This window comes from Pituophis catenifer, unplaced genomic scaffold (genome assembly GCF_029215685.1).
Source record: "Pituophis catenifer annectens isolate HBS135680 unplaced genomic scaffold, rPitCat1.0.hap2 SCAF_7, whole genome shotgun sequence".
Lineage (NCBI taxonomy): Eukaryota > Metazoa > Chordata > Lepidosauria > Squamata > Colubridae > Pituophis > Pituophis catenifer.
In genome coordinates this window covers 14297598-14310655 of record NW_027256887.1, presented here as the reverse complement: position 1 = coordinate 14310655, position 13058 = coordinate 14297598, and the positions used below count along the sequence as shown (strand labels likewise).

The 13058-nt window shown below is 39.4% G+C and overlaps 1 protein-coding gene and 1 long non-coding RNA gene across 5 annotated transcripts in view; one reads left to right on the top strand and one right to left on the bottom strand.

Moving 5' to 3' along the window:
* The window catches only part of GRAMD4 (GRAM domain containing 4), a 107143-nt gene that overhangs the window by 5774 nt on the left and 88311 nt on the right, over nt 1–13058 (bottom strand). For 3 of the 4 annotated variants that reach the window (XM_070946713.1, XM_070946714.1, XM_070946715.1), the window contains exons 15-19: nt 10019–10166; nt 9417–9510; nt 8279–8363; nt 4353–4421; nt 2372–2739 (exon numbers count right to left, since the gene is read on the bottom strand). In XM_070946713.1, the coding sequence (XP_070802814.1) occupies nt 2638–2739; nt 4353–4421; nt 8279–8363; nt 9417–9510; nt 10019–10166 (498 nt within the window). In that variant the 3' untranslated portion in view covers nt 2372–2637. Of the gene's footprint in view, nt 1–2371; nt 2740–4352; nt 4422–8278; nt 8364–9416; nt 9511–10018; nt 10167–13058 lie in introns of those variants that run through there. The other variant, XR_011600608.1, reaches the window with a different exon arrangement.
* Nucleotides 7281–10363, top strand: LOC139319070 (uncharacterized). Its single transcript, XR_011600609.1, has 3 exons — nt 7281–7382; nt 9580–9679; nt 10249–10363. It is a non-coding gene; the product is annotated as an uncharacterized lncRNA (long non-coding RNA).

Sequence of the window (13058 nt, the reverse complement as noted above, 5' to 3'; positions counted from 1 at the left end):
TGGGTTTAATAAATATTAATAAGATTAAATATATTAACATGACTATCCAAGGGATAGCTTTTTAGAAAGAAGGGGGGGAAACACCAATTCTGTGTAATACAATTCTGATTTAGGTTGGTAAAAATGTTAATCTGACATAATGCTTATATCCCCATCTTTACATTTACTTGCTGGGATTATGCCTGGCAAAATCCTTATTTGTTCAAAGTTTTCTGAAGCCTACCAGCTTAACATCTTATATAAACCACAAAATGTTAATATAGAAATGCATTACTAAAAAAGCTGACATTTTACCATCACTAACTTTTCCCCCGTTACAGTGGTTGATCTCAAACTGTGGGTCACAAGCCCCAGGCAGTCATCAGCAATTCTGTGGGATGCTGCAAATGTTTTGAGTATGCAAATCAAGATCACATTAAGATGTTGCTTGCACTCTGCCTGATCACGCCAACAGCAAAGTTAGGATTGATTTTTTTTTAACCAGTTGCTGCTATAAAAGGCAAATGTTAATCCAAAATAAATATGGAACAAAATATGAGAGCAACTATCTCAAAAATGAAATCCAGATTTCAAGGGTCATAAAGAAGAAAACAAGTGTATTCTTCCCATTAAAATTATGGTTTGATAGCTTTACTATTTATTTCCAGTGAAAAGGTTTTATGTTATAAAGTTGCAGTATTTTCTCATGTTTTAATTCTATATGGATTGCATTTCTATGTGAATTGCATCTTAATTATTAAAAAATCAGTGGTATATTTTTGCCCTACCCTAAGTCCATTGAAATCATGAGTTTAATTCATCATGGAGAATCACATACAGAAAATTCATTTAACATTTTAGGGGCTCACATTAGCACTGAGTTGAAACTCCGTATTACCTTATAGAAAATATATGAGCCTTTCAGATCCTGATTCTAGACCAATAATTAACGTGTGTTTTAATCCTTTTTAAGAAACAAGGTTTTCTCCACACATAAATCAGTTTGCTAAACTTTTCTAGCATTTATTGCCTACAATTTTAGTCATGCTTGACTTTTTTTTTAGTCCATCTTCTTATGACATCTGAACATATAATAATTAAGCTTAATTGAGCAGTAGTGACATGTTACATGCAAATGCATGTAACAGAGTCAACAATAGAATTCAAAGCAAGGGGTTGGTTTGGGATAGACTAGTTCATAGCACAGAAGCAGCCTCTCAATTTTCCTATTTGATGGTTCCAATCGTATTTGTAAACAATTGACTCTATGTACTCAATAAAAAGCAACTGAGGGGATCACTTGGAGTACAGAATAGATTCCAGGATCTGCTGCTTCTCTGTTAAGAACCATCCAATCTTCAAAAGCTGACTTTGAAATAAAAGAAACCAAAATTAATGTATCATAGCCATCTTTATGAAATATTAAATTGGCATGTGGAATTTTAGCCATCTACTCAATTTCTTTTCAAGATTAAAAGGCTACCGCATGCAAAGTTAATTGCTACAAAAAGCATAGCTGCAGCTCTCAAGAAGCTAAAATATCAACCAATGCAAATTAACGTTCGTGCAATACCAAATTTACCAATAGGAATACCAAAGAAAAAGAATTATGGACATGTACAGGGGTAACAGCAAGATCCCAGGGTTTCATCAAAATTATGTCGATTCAATGGTGTAGCTCTCCTTTTTTTGCATGTCTCAAAATACTACAAAGGGTGAAGAGCTTGTAGTACATTGATACAACACTATTTCCATTATTCCTCTTCCATTCCAATGGACACATTTTTGATAACTTTCAACTTCATGTTTATCCAATATTTTAAGGAAAATACAGGATAATGCAGCATGCCAAATAATTCTAAAAAGTTGCTTCTCTATCGAAAACACTGGGAACATTTGTTATGTCAACAGAGGGACATAAGACAAATGACAAAGCAAGATGTGTAAGGTAGGCCGATAAGAAATGAGCATACCAACTCTCTGAAGATTTAATTGCATCTCCCAACTGTCTCTAAAACTAGAAATGCCTTTTGAAAAGATACAGAAGTCAGTATGAAAGTTTTCTGGAAGCACAGCTTCAAATACTCATACCTTCGAATATTATTATTATTTACACCTCATTTAGGAAAACCAAGACCCTTCAAAATCACGTCCTTGACAGTTTTTGCTAAGTTCAATCGCAAACTTGCACCCCATTTGTGTATATATAGTAATGCCACTTAAATCAATGGAATTTGTGCAGTGGAAGTGTGCAGAACCCGTAGCGAAAGAAATATCGGATGAACTGCAGAGTTCAGGGTATGTCTTATTAAGACAAGGCCTACCCCTCAAGCTAGTTTTGCTAAGAATCCTCCTAAGCTTTTTAATGTCAGTGAACAAACATTGAAAGTGCTTAATGTGCAAGGCTAACAGTGCCGATAGCATTTTCACTGTTCTTTTATTTTATTACCAAAACAAAAAACAAAAAACCAACAACAGTAAATAAAAACCAACAGAAACCATGGAAGGCATGTAAAAAATGCACTTCTGTAACATAAGACATATGCAACAAAGAAAATTATTGCAGGACTGATGATTGAAGGATGTTCCACCTTTTTATTCACTACTGGGTGAGTAAAATTCATGATGTTTCCTATAATAACCGGCAAGGATGATATACTAGCTTTCACTGGCAGATGCTGCAGAGGTTATCTTCACATACTGGCTGAAAATAGTCTCAAAAGCTTCGTCTCTGTGTACCATGGCACCAAACACGAGCGGCTTTCAGGAGGAAAGAAAGAAAAAAAAAAAAAACCCAAAGAAGTTCAATAAAAGAATGACTAAAACGTGAGCATTCCAATACATTAATAATAGCAGAATCCTATACAGTACCCAAAAAGATGTTCATCTCAATTTTAAACTTATTTAAAATAGGCCTACTGGGTTATACGCAGAACTCCCCAATTTAGGTCCACAGAACTTTAAATCCTTCCCTTGCCTCGAAATGCTATTCAGTTTGGGGCTAGTCTGGTGATTTCTGAAAGCAAATGTTCATGAAATAGAAGCATTGTGATCTAGGGCAGGAATGTCAAAGTCAAGCCCACAGGCCGGATCCTGTCTGTGGGGTGTTTAGATCTGGCCTGCGGGGCCGCTCTGGAAACAGCGAAGGACCGGCTTACGTGCAGCCCTCCCGAGCTCCGTTTTCGCTGGCAGAGGGTTGCAAGACACCGTCACAGCCGAAAACGGAGCTCGGGAGCCCGTTTTCTCTGGCAGAGCGCTTGGGCCACCACAGGCTCCCCCGACATGAGTGACGTCGATCTGGCCACGCCTCCCCTGGCCAAACACAACCCTGATGCAGCCCACAATGAAACAGAGTTTGACACTGCTGATCTAGGGTCAAAACAGGCTTCCACTTTGGAGCATTTCCTTCAAGAAACTACTGAACTGATTTTGGAGGAGCATACTCCGGAATGTTTTGCCATGGTCTAGAAAAGGAACAGAACACTCCAGAGTTCTTCTCAATATTATGCCCCTGAATTGAAAAATTTTGCATGTACATCAGGGGTGGGTTCTACTTACCTTTACTACCGGTTCGCAATGGGAGTGTGCACACTTTTATGCGTGCGCAGATTGTACCTTATGACGTCCGGGTGGGTGGGCGGAGCCTCCTGCCACTTTTACTACCGGTTCTTAAGAACCGGACAGAATCGGGAGCAACCCCACCACTGATGTACATGCCTTATCTACTCTTCTCAGTAGCAAATAACAAGCCAGCCTTCCCATCATTCAAACTTAAAACTATAAGAGTTACAGAAAAGGGGAAAAAATGGAAGAAGAGAGAAGAGGAAAAGCATTGGTCAAACTTCTTAATTTGACAAATATGAATCATTTTATTAATAAAATGATTCATATTTGTCAAACTAAGAAGTGCTCCAAAAAGAGATAGAATCAGTATTCCAGACAAGCAAAATTGTCAAGTGATGGTAACCAGCATGCAAATGAAATATATATATCAGGGGTGAAATCCAGCAGGTTCTGACAAGTTCTGGAGAACTGGTAGCGGAAATTTTGAGTAGTTCGGGGAACTGGCAAATGCCACCTCTGGCTGGTCCCAGAATGGGGTGGGAATGGACATTTTGCAATATCCTTCCCCTGGAGTGGGGAGGGATTTTGCAGTATCCTTCCCCTGGAGTAGGGAGGGAATGGAGATTTTGCAGTATCCTTCCCCTGGAGTGGGGAGGGAATGGAGATTTTGCAGTATCCTTCCCCTGCCATGCCCACCAAGCCACACCCACCAAGTCACACCAAGCCCACCAAGCCACGCCCACAGAACCAGTAGTAAAAAAAAATTGGATTTCACCACTGATGTATATGCTTCAGATTTGACTACTTACTTTTTGTGTAGATGGTGTGGATACTGCAATACCCATCCCAGATCCTGGGAGAACGGAAAGTACTTTGTACTAAAATAAACATTAAAAAAAAAGATTTACATAACAAATACTTTCACATGCAACAGAAAAAGTAGATTTAACCAGTGCAGAAATTTAAACAACAGTATCTTATCTAGATATCCAAAGTTCTTAAAATAGTGTATTATAAAGCCCATATTTGAGGTGTTTCTGAATGTTGCTTTCGCAGTGGAGGAAAAGGAGCAAGGAGAATCACTATTTTCTTGTCAAACAGATGTGCTCTACAGCAGGGGTCCCCAACCTCTGGTCTGTGGACCGGCACCGGTCCACGGCATGCCAGAAACCGGTCCGCACAAACAAGCGAAGCCCCATCCGCGGGATGCACGTGTTGTGACCTAGGCTTACTGAGTAATTACAATACACAATTAGTCCCAAACCAACCTATTTTATTGTAACAGCTGAGAATTACGTTCATTCCCACCTGAGTCCCAATTAATTGCAAAACAAGTCCTTCAGAAGAAATCCTTCGGGATAATCACCAACCTTTATCTTCTTTGACACCCTGCCAAAGGCCTTACTTGGCAAAGCCCCACAAAGTTCAGAAACAAACAAGAGATGCCAACTGGAAACAGAATTAGCAACGTTGCTTTCCTGCAAAAGGCCCAAGTGCCTCTGTTTCTCTTTTAAGCCTTATGGGAGGGGCCAATCATCTCCTGGCCTTGCTCCCGAGTCGTCCCTTTTGCTTTAGCTGCTCTTGCCTTCTGGCAGCTCTGTGCATGCGTGCACTAGGAACAGGCTCTTCCTGTTCCTCTGCTTCTCTGCTGTCCGACTCTGGGGGCTCCGGAGTCCGCGCATCATTCCCAGATGGTCCTGGCCTAATCTCTGCCTTTGACGCAGAGCCCTCGTCCGGGCCTTCCCCAGACTCCAGGACTGGTCCATGTTCCTCCCCAGCCTCCTCACTGTCCAACTCCGCTGCCAGCTCCGCACACTGCATGCAGGCAGACTGCCCCATCCAGTCCACGGAAAAACCTCTCTCCATAGAATCAGTCCCTGATGCCCAAAAGGTTGGGGGCCGCTGCTCTAAATCATGTTCCGCACAGAGGTAAAATCCAACCACTGGACTGTATAAAGATTCTTTTAAAAAAATAATAACTGAGTACCGATCAAAGCAGCCTGATCCTACCATTTTTTGAAACCTCCGTGCTTGATTTATTCTTACACAGCTAATGGTAACCTGAAACTATTATTTAAACCAAATGGTTGTGTCAGATGTACTTATGCATAGAACAAATCCATCAAAATAATTGGACATAGGCTAATCATGACTAACTCGTCCCACTGGTTCAGTGAATCAGGATTTATCAAATACCACATATGATGGAAAACACTAACCCCAGATATTCAATATGCTTTGTTACCGAAACAGAAACAAAATCATTTTTTCTCTGGTAGTTAAAAATTTATAAAGAGTGTATCGACGCCAGCCATTCCTGGTACATACAACAAAGTAACTACAATGTAAGCATGGAATTTAGCATTTCCAGAAACCAAGTCATTCATTGATAAAATGAATGATGTTTGGAGGCTTGACCAACATTCTATAATCATAAAGATCCTTCAGTGAAAAGGTGTTTAAAGAAAAGATTTGTGGCTGGAGTGTAGGACTATCTCATCTTTGTGTTCCCTTTCAACTGCACAATTCTGTGATTTTGACATTTCCTTCTGTAGAAAGTGTATATGATTGCCTATCTTAAACAAGTAACCCTGGACACCTATCAAATGGTGCATTAAAATGACAATAAAAACAACATAATATGGAATATAATTTAGAATAATAATAATTCACAGAATAGCACTTAGACTTAGATATCGCTTCACAGTGCTTTACAGCCCTTTCTAAGCAGTTTACAGAGTCAGCATATTGCCCCCCAACAATCTGGCTCCTCATTTTACTGGCCTCAGAAGGATGGAAGGCTGAGTCAACCTTGATTGAGGTTGAGTCAACCTTGAGCCGATGAGACTCGAACTGCCGAACTGCTGGCAGCCAGCAGGTGGCTCAGTGACTAAAACGCTGAGCTTGTCAATCGAAAGATCAGCAGTTCAGCGGTTCGAATCCCTAGTGCCACATAATGGGGTGAGCTCCCGTTACTTGTCCCAGCTTCTGCCAACCTAGCAGTTCGAAAGCACGTAAAAAATGCAAGTAGAAAAATAGGGACCACCTTTGGTGGGAAGATAACAGCGTTCCGTGCGCCTTTGGCGTTGAGTCATGCCGGCCATATGACCACGGAGACGTCTTTGGACAGCGCTGGCTCTTTGGCTTTGAAACGGAGATGAACACCGCCCTCTAGAGTCAGGAATGAGTAGCACATATGTGCGAGGGGAACCTTTACTTTACCTTTTTACTGCATTTTAACCATTGTACCACCATGGATCATCAATAATATTATCCTAACACAGCAAACATATTGGGCTCCATTAATGTCCCGCCCTAATATCTGAAGAGACAGTCAGCTTTCTCATCTTCCAGACCTTGGAGGGAAAGCTGTTTCAAAGGTCAGTAGCTGTGACAGAAAAAGCACATCTCCTGGGTCTTGCTATGTGATCTTGTTTCAGAGAAGCGGCTCAGAACATGCCTGCCCTGCCAGATCTGATAGAATGAGCTGAAGCCCACTGGAGATACACAGTCCTCCAAGTAACCTGGCCCTGTGCCATACAAGGCTTTAAAGGTGGTAATCAACACTTTGAATTGCACCTAAAAGACTACTGGGAAATAGTACAGCTTGTGCAGCACTGATGTCACATGCACCATGAATCTGAGGACTCTAAGATAATTGCAACAAATCAGTCTGGGGGAAATGCTACCTCATCAAGAGCTAAAGAATGGAGGTCTCCAGAGCCAGGTCTCCATGGTGGCGCAGTGGTTAGAATGCAGTATTGCAGGCTAATTCTGCCGAATGTCAGCAGTTCGATTCATACCGGCCCAAGGTTGACTCAGTCTTTCATCTTTCCGAGGTTGGTAAAATGAGGAGCCAAATTGTTGGGGGCAATATGTTGACTCTGTAAACCACTTAGAAAGACCGTTGTAAAGTGGTATATAAATCTAAGTGCTATTGCTATTATTAATGCTATTGCTGTCTATATTCCAATATAGACAATCTTGAATTAAATTTAATCCTAGGAAGAAAAAGAGACTTTTGATCAGCAGAAAAAGTAATATGTATGGCTGTACATATTTTAGCAATCAGTTGGAAGATATACTTCAGGCCTCATTTGAGCATATAAGCATAGCAAATCACTAATAGTCACTAAAACAGTTCTTTGCTTTCAAGGTTCTTTGGAATCTTGAAAAATCTTTGGCAAAAAAGTTGTAATTTATCTCTTTACGGCAACTACAACTTTTTTTAGGCTTGCATAGAAATCTGGGGGGAAAATAACAGTTTGATTAAAGAATAGCACAGAGGTGAAAGTCTAAAGCAGAGGTCTTCAAACTTGGCAACTTTAAGACTTGTGGACTTCAAGTCCCAGAATTCTGGGAGAATTCTGTGAGTTGAAGTCCGCAAGTCTTAAAGCTGCCAAGTTTGGGGACCAAGTTTGGTCTAAAGTATTCCCTCCAACTTATATTTGAAGCATGAACAGCCCTACAACTAATGCTGTATTCCTACATTAATCCTACAGCTAATGCTAAATGGGTCATAGATTTTTGAAACTTCATGTCCAGGGGCAGCTGTGAGTGGATGTGCTTTTTAGTCCTAATCAGTGTTAGTAAATCTGGGATTATATTTATTTCACTGCATCCATTTGCTATTTGATGCAGCGTTAAAAAAATTTTTTACCACGACATGATAGATAAGCTTCTTCAACATAAAAGAAGTCAAAAGCAAAACACTGAAGAAAAAGCAAGTGCTTACCTTTTGAATATCTGTTATATCTGCAAGTTTTATAACTTTATTTCTTTTAGATGAACCAGATTTGGAACTTTCAAAGCATAAGTAACTAAAGGCAAGGAAAGAAAGAATATAAATTTTAAAAAAGTAAAAAAATCCTAAATGATTTAAAACACTGCCATTGAGTTATTTATATTTATTTATTTATATTTCACATTTCTAGACCGCCCATCTCCCTCGAAGAGATAATATCAACATGTAAAACAAGATAACTTCAAATTTTAAAACCTAATGATTATATATATGTATCATATTGTAAGCCGCTCAGAGTCGCTTTGGATAGTAAGATGGGAAGCATATCAATTTAATTTTAGTATTTATATGCTAAAGCTGGGTACCTTTTGTTTTATCCAACTAATCCAAACTATATATTTTCTGGCGTTCTTACCATTTCATGGCATGCTCTTATCACTTTTTTTCCTCTTTGCCTTTGAGGTGGTTTCTTACTCCTGACGCCTGCCTGGCTTAGTTCCTGCATGATTTTTTGGCAAGGTTTTCCTGAAGTGTTTTGCCCTTGTTTTCTCCTTTCTAGGGCTGAGAGAGAAAAACTGGCCCACAATCATGCAGACGGCTTTGTATCTAAAGCAAGACTAGAACTCACAGTCTCCCAGTTTCTATAGCCAGATGCCTTAATCGCTATACCGAAGTGGCTTTCTCCCTTGATCACATATTAACTGTGGATTTGTCCTTGTGCAAAACAATGAAGATCTCTTCTAAGGAAACCCCACTGAAAACAATTTCACTCTTTTATTGGAGCTTTCTATAGTGTTCTTTTCCATTAACCTTTATGTTATAGCTCAGTCTTACGAAACTTATGGCAAGCATCTTCAACCTCTTCAATAACACTTTTATAGATTCACAAAAAAACTTCTGAAAGTTATTTTCTTTAAAATACTTTTTTTTGTAGTTCACAAAAACACTTAACTCCTCCCCCCTCCCCTTAAATGGAGTCATCAAGTCAGGGTGGCAAAAATATGGACAACATTAGGAGGTGGGAGAAAAATAACTCCCTATTGCCAGCCAGTGATCATCCAATTTTTTGCAGCCCAGATCTAGTGGCCCCTAGTTTTAACATTCTGCTGTAAATAATGCAAACACTTACTTTTCAGTAACATAGAGAACGCCATTCCTAATGTAATCAGTGGTTATCTTCCTATCTCTGTTTATCAAGCAGCAGCGCCAGCCATTTTCACACACTATAAAATAGTACAATTATTCCATTTTACTTTTACATAGTAAACAGCTGTAATATTTGTATATTTCAGATACAGCTAAAAGTTCTATATACAGAGTTGGCAAACAAGCTCCTACAAAGAAAACATGTTCATAAAGGAGTGAAATCTTCAATAAACTTTGATTTATGTGGTAAGTTTTCTTTTTAAAAGTCACCAAAACAACAGAACCTAAATTCTGAAAATGCATACAAACCCTTCTAGACACTGAAGTAAATGTTTCAAGCCAAGGTAAAGTTAAAATTCTCTGACAAGTGTATGCTCCATTTCCTCAAATTTATATTTCAACAAGAGGTCAAATCAGCCATCCCACTTGCACAGAGAATCTGTTGACTGCAAAATATTGATCTGCTGTCCATGGAATTCAACAGCAGATTACATTATGATGTCAATCATTTATTAATAATGTTACTTTATGGGCCTTTAAAAAAATCTCATTACGTAATTTCCACCTCCCAAGTTGTGTGAATACCTGCCAATGGACGCTCATGTTCTGGCAAGTTAAATACTTCATGGAAGTTTCCTCTCTTTGTATTGTGAAAGCGACTGGTTTCCTCATCTCGATTCACTCCTGTTGAGGTGTTTGAACCTACATAGCTTCGGGATGCTGCTGTTTGAGGCTGAAACAACATAAACCTGGTTTACTAAACACTTGCGGAAATCAACACAAGCTTCAGTTATGTTATCTTCCCTTGTCCTCAGGAAATGTCCTGCTTCAGTGCTAGAAACCCCATGTCTGATGCAGCCGCAATCCCTCTCCAAAATAATCCAGGGTTGATCAACTTGTGAAGGATTCCATCACTCATCAGGCTGTGAGTTACAATTAATAAAGGATGCTCAGACTCATCGTGTGACATTGTGCAGTTTTACTTGACATAGGATCTTTTCTGAAGGCTGCCATGCAGAGCAATTGGGCAACTCCTTCAAATGAATCCTCCACAGGGCTGTATATCATGTAACATAGAGGTGTCAAACTCGCGTCATCACGGTGGTGTCACATGATGTATCGTGACTTTTTTCCTCTTCGCTAAACCGGGCGTGACAGTGCGTGACGCATCTGGCCAGTGGGCCACGAGTTGGACAGCCCTGATGTAACTAATCTGTGTTGTGACCCAAAACAGGGCATGTCCCTGATGCTTTTTTTTTTTTTTTTGACATCCTTTTGAGGGGTAAGAAAATGCGTTTTCCATTAAAAAAAAAAGCCAATCTCAACTATTAGAACTTCAGACAGGAGCTTTCCATGAGGTTGCAGGACCTGCCACCAATAAAGAATCAATCTGCTATGGTGCAATTTAAAACACTGTAGCTACATATGTTCCCAAAGCACCCAAAAGCCACAAGTAGGATCTCATCAAAGTCATAAAAACAAGCGATTCACTTGGCATGTTATTTGTCCAGCAAAAATTGATTAGCGGGGCTATTACAAGATGGGGAAAATGGGTGACAAAATTTTACCACAAGCCACCTCATAAGCTTAATACAGTAGATGCTTTTTAGGCGGGAAGTCCCATTCACATCCAGCTATTGTATCCATCTTTGAATAAGCATAAGCTCAACACTGATTCAGGAATGTTGAATATATACAAGTAGTCCTTGACTTAGAACCATTCATTTAGGAATTTTTCAAACTTACAACGGCACTGAAAAAAGTGACTTACAATCGGTCCATCGCAGCATCCCCGTGGTCATGTAACCAAAATTTGTGATTGGCAACCAACATGTATTTATGTCAGTTGCAGTGTCCTGGGGCCATGTGATTTCATTTGCAGTCTTCCCACAAGCAAAGTTAATGAGGGAAGCTGGTTTCATTTAACAACTATGTGATTCATTTAACACCGAGGGTGATTCACTTTAACAACTGTAGCGGAAAGGGTCATACAGTTGGGTATAACTCACGTAACAACTCCTTTGCTTAGCACTGGAAGTTCTGGCCCCAATTGCGATTTTAAGTCAAGAACTACTTATACCAATACTTTCCTATTCCTTGGCATTGTAAGAGGGAAATGGTGGGGCAGAAAAACATATATTTTTTTTTCATTTCGACCCATGGACTCCAAAGCTTAATTTGCTGTTTTGCATCAAGTGGCCATTTACCCAGCAAATATATTCAGAGGGATACCAATATACACAGGTTTAAATTTGGGCTAAGAAACACATAGTCTTACGGATGAATTACAATTGCCAACATTCCCAGCTGCCCAGGCAACTAGATTGGTCTATCTCAACATTTAAACGAAGGCATCTTTCATTTCTGCATCAACCATTTTTCAAAGTATTGTGATATGTAAATCATTACAAGCAAGAGGATTTTCACGACTATTAATTTTGAAGGTATATCATATTGTTAATACTGTTGTATGCTTCTAGAGTTTGCTTCTCTACTAATCAAGCAAAGTAAAATTAAATAAAGCAATAGCTATATGAACGCTCTGCCACATCAAGTTTATCAAACCATGTCTTCAGCTGAATAGGGAAATATTGAACACAATGCAAAATTGATCCGTTAATAGTAAAGAACAGTTTCTACATGTCTGGGTCTTTGGATTCAAATGAAGACCAATTACTGTAATTAATACAAATGTAAACATTACACTTAAACACGTTTGTATAAACAACAGAGGTGGGGAGAGATAGCGGGAGAAAGAAAGAAAAAAAAATTGCTGCTCATTCTGAACACAAATGATCATCTGAAAGACAGAAGATATTCCACTCTAAGATCCATACCTTTTCATGACTTGACAGCTAGCAGGAGGGAAAAAACAAACAAACAAACACAATGTGATGATGACAAAAGAAAAAAAGCAAATCCTATTTAATTGCATCATATGCAGAATAAAAATACGAACTGAGTGAATTGGCAAGATTTTTTTGCATACCAAAAGACTACACCCAATATTTTTTTTAAATCCCTGAAAGATATCAATGGATAAAGGTAAAGGTTCCCCTGCATATGCGTGCTAGTCGTTCCGGACTTTAGGGGGCGGTGCTCATCTCCGTTTCAAAGCTGAAGAGCCAGCGCTGTCAGAAGATGTCTCCGTGGTCATGTGGCTAGCATGATTAAATGCCAAAGGCGCACGGAATGGTGTTACCTTCCCACCAAGTGGTCCCTATTTTCTACTTGCATTTTTTACGTGCTTTCGAACTGCTAGGTTGGCAGAAGCTGGGACAAGTAACGGGAAGTCACCCCGTTACACAGCACTAGGGATTTGAACCGCTGAACTGCCGACCTTCTGATCGACAAGCTCGGTGTCTTAGCCACTGAGCCACCACGTCCCTATTATTAATGGATAGAGCACAGTTTTTGAATTTTATTAAAACTATGGATGCCTGGCTGGATGTTCCCATCTCTGATTCCTGACTTACTTTGCATAAGTTGGTGATGTTTAATAATTTCTCTAATGATGATTTAGCTAAAATTGATTCAAGAAAATATTTGAGAGTTCTGTAGTTTCTGTGGTTTTTTTTAAAGAGAAATTATTTTGAAAGGGGTGACGATTAGAATGACTTTAACT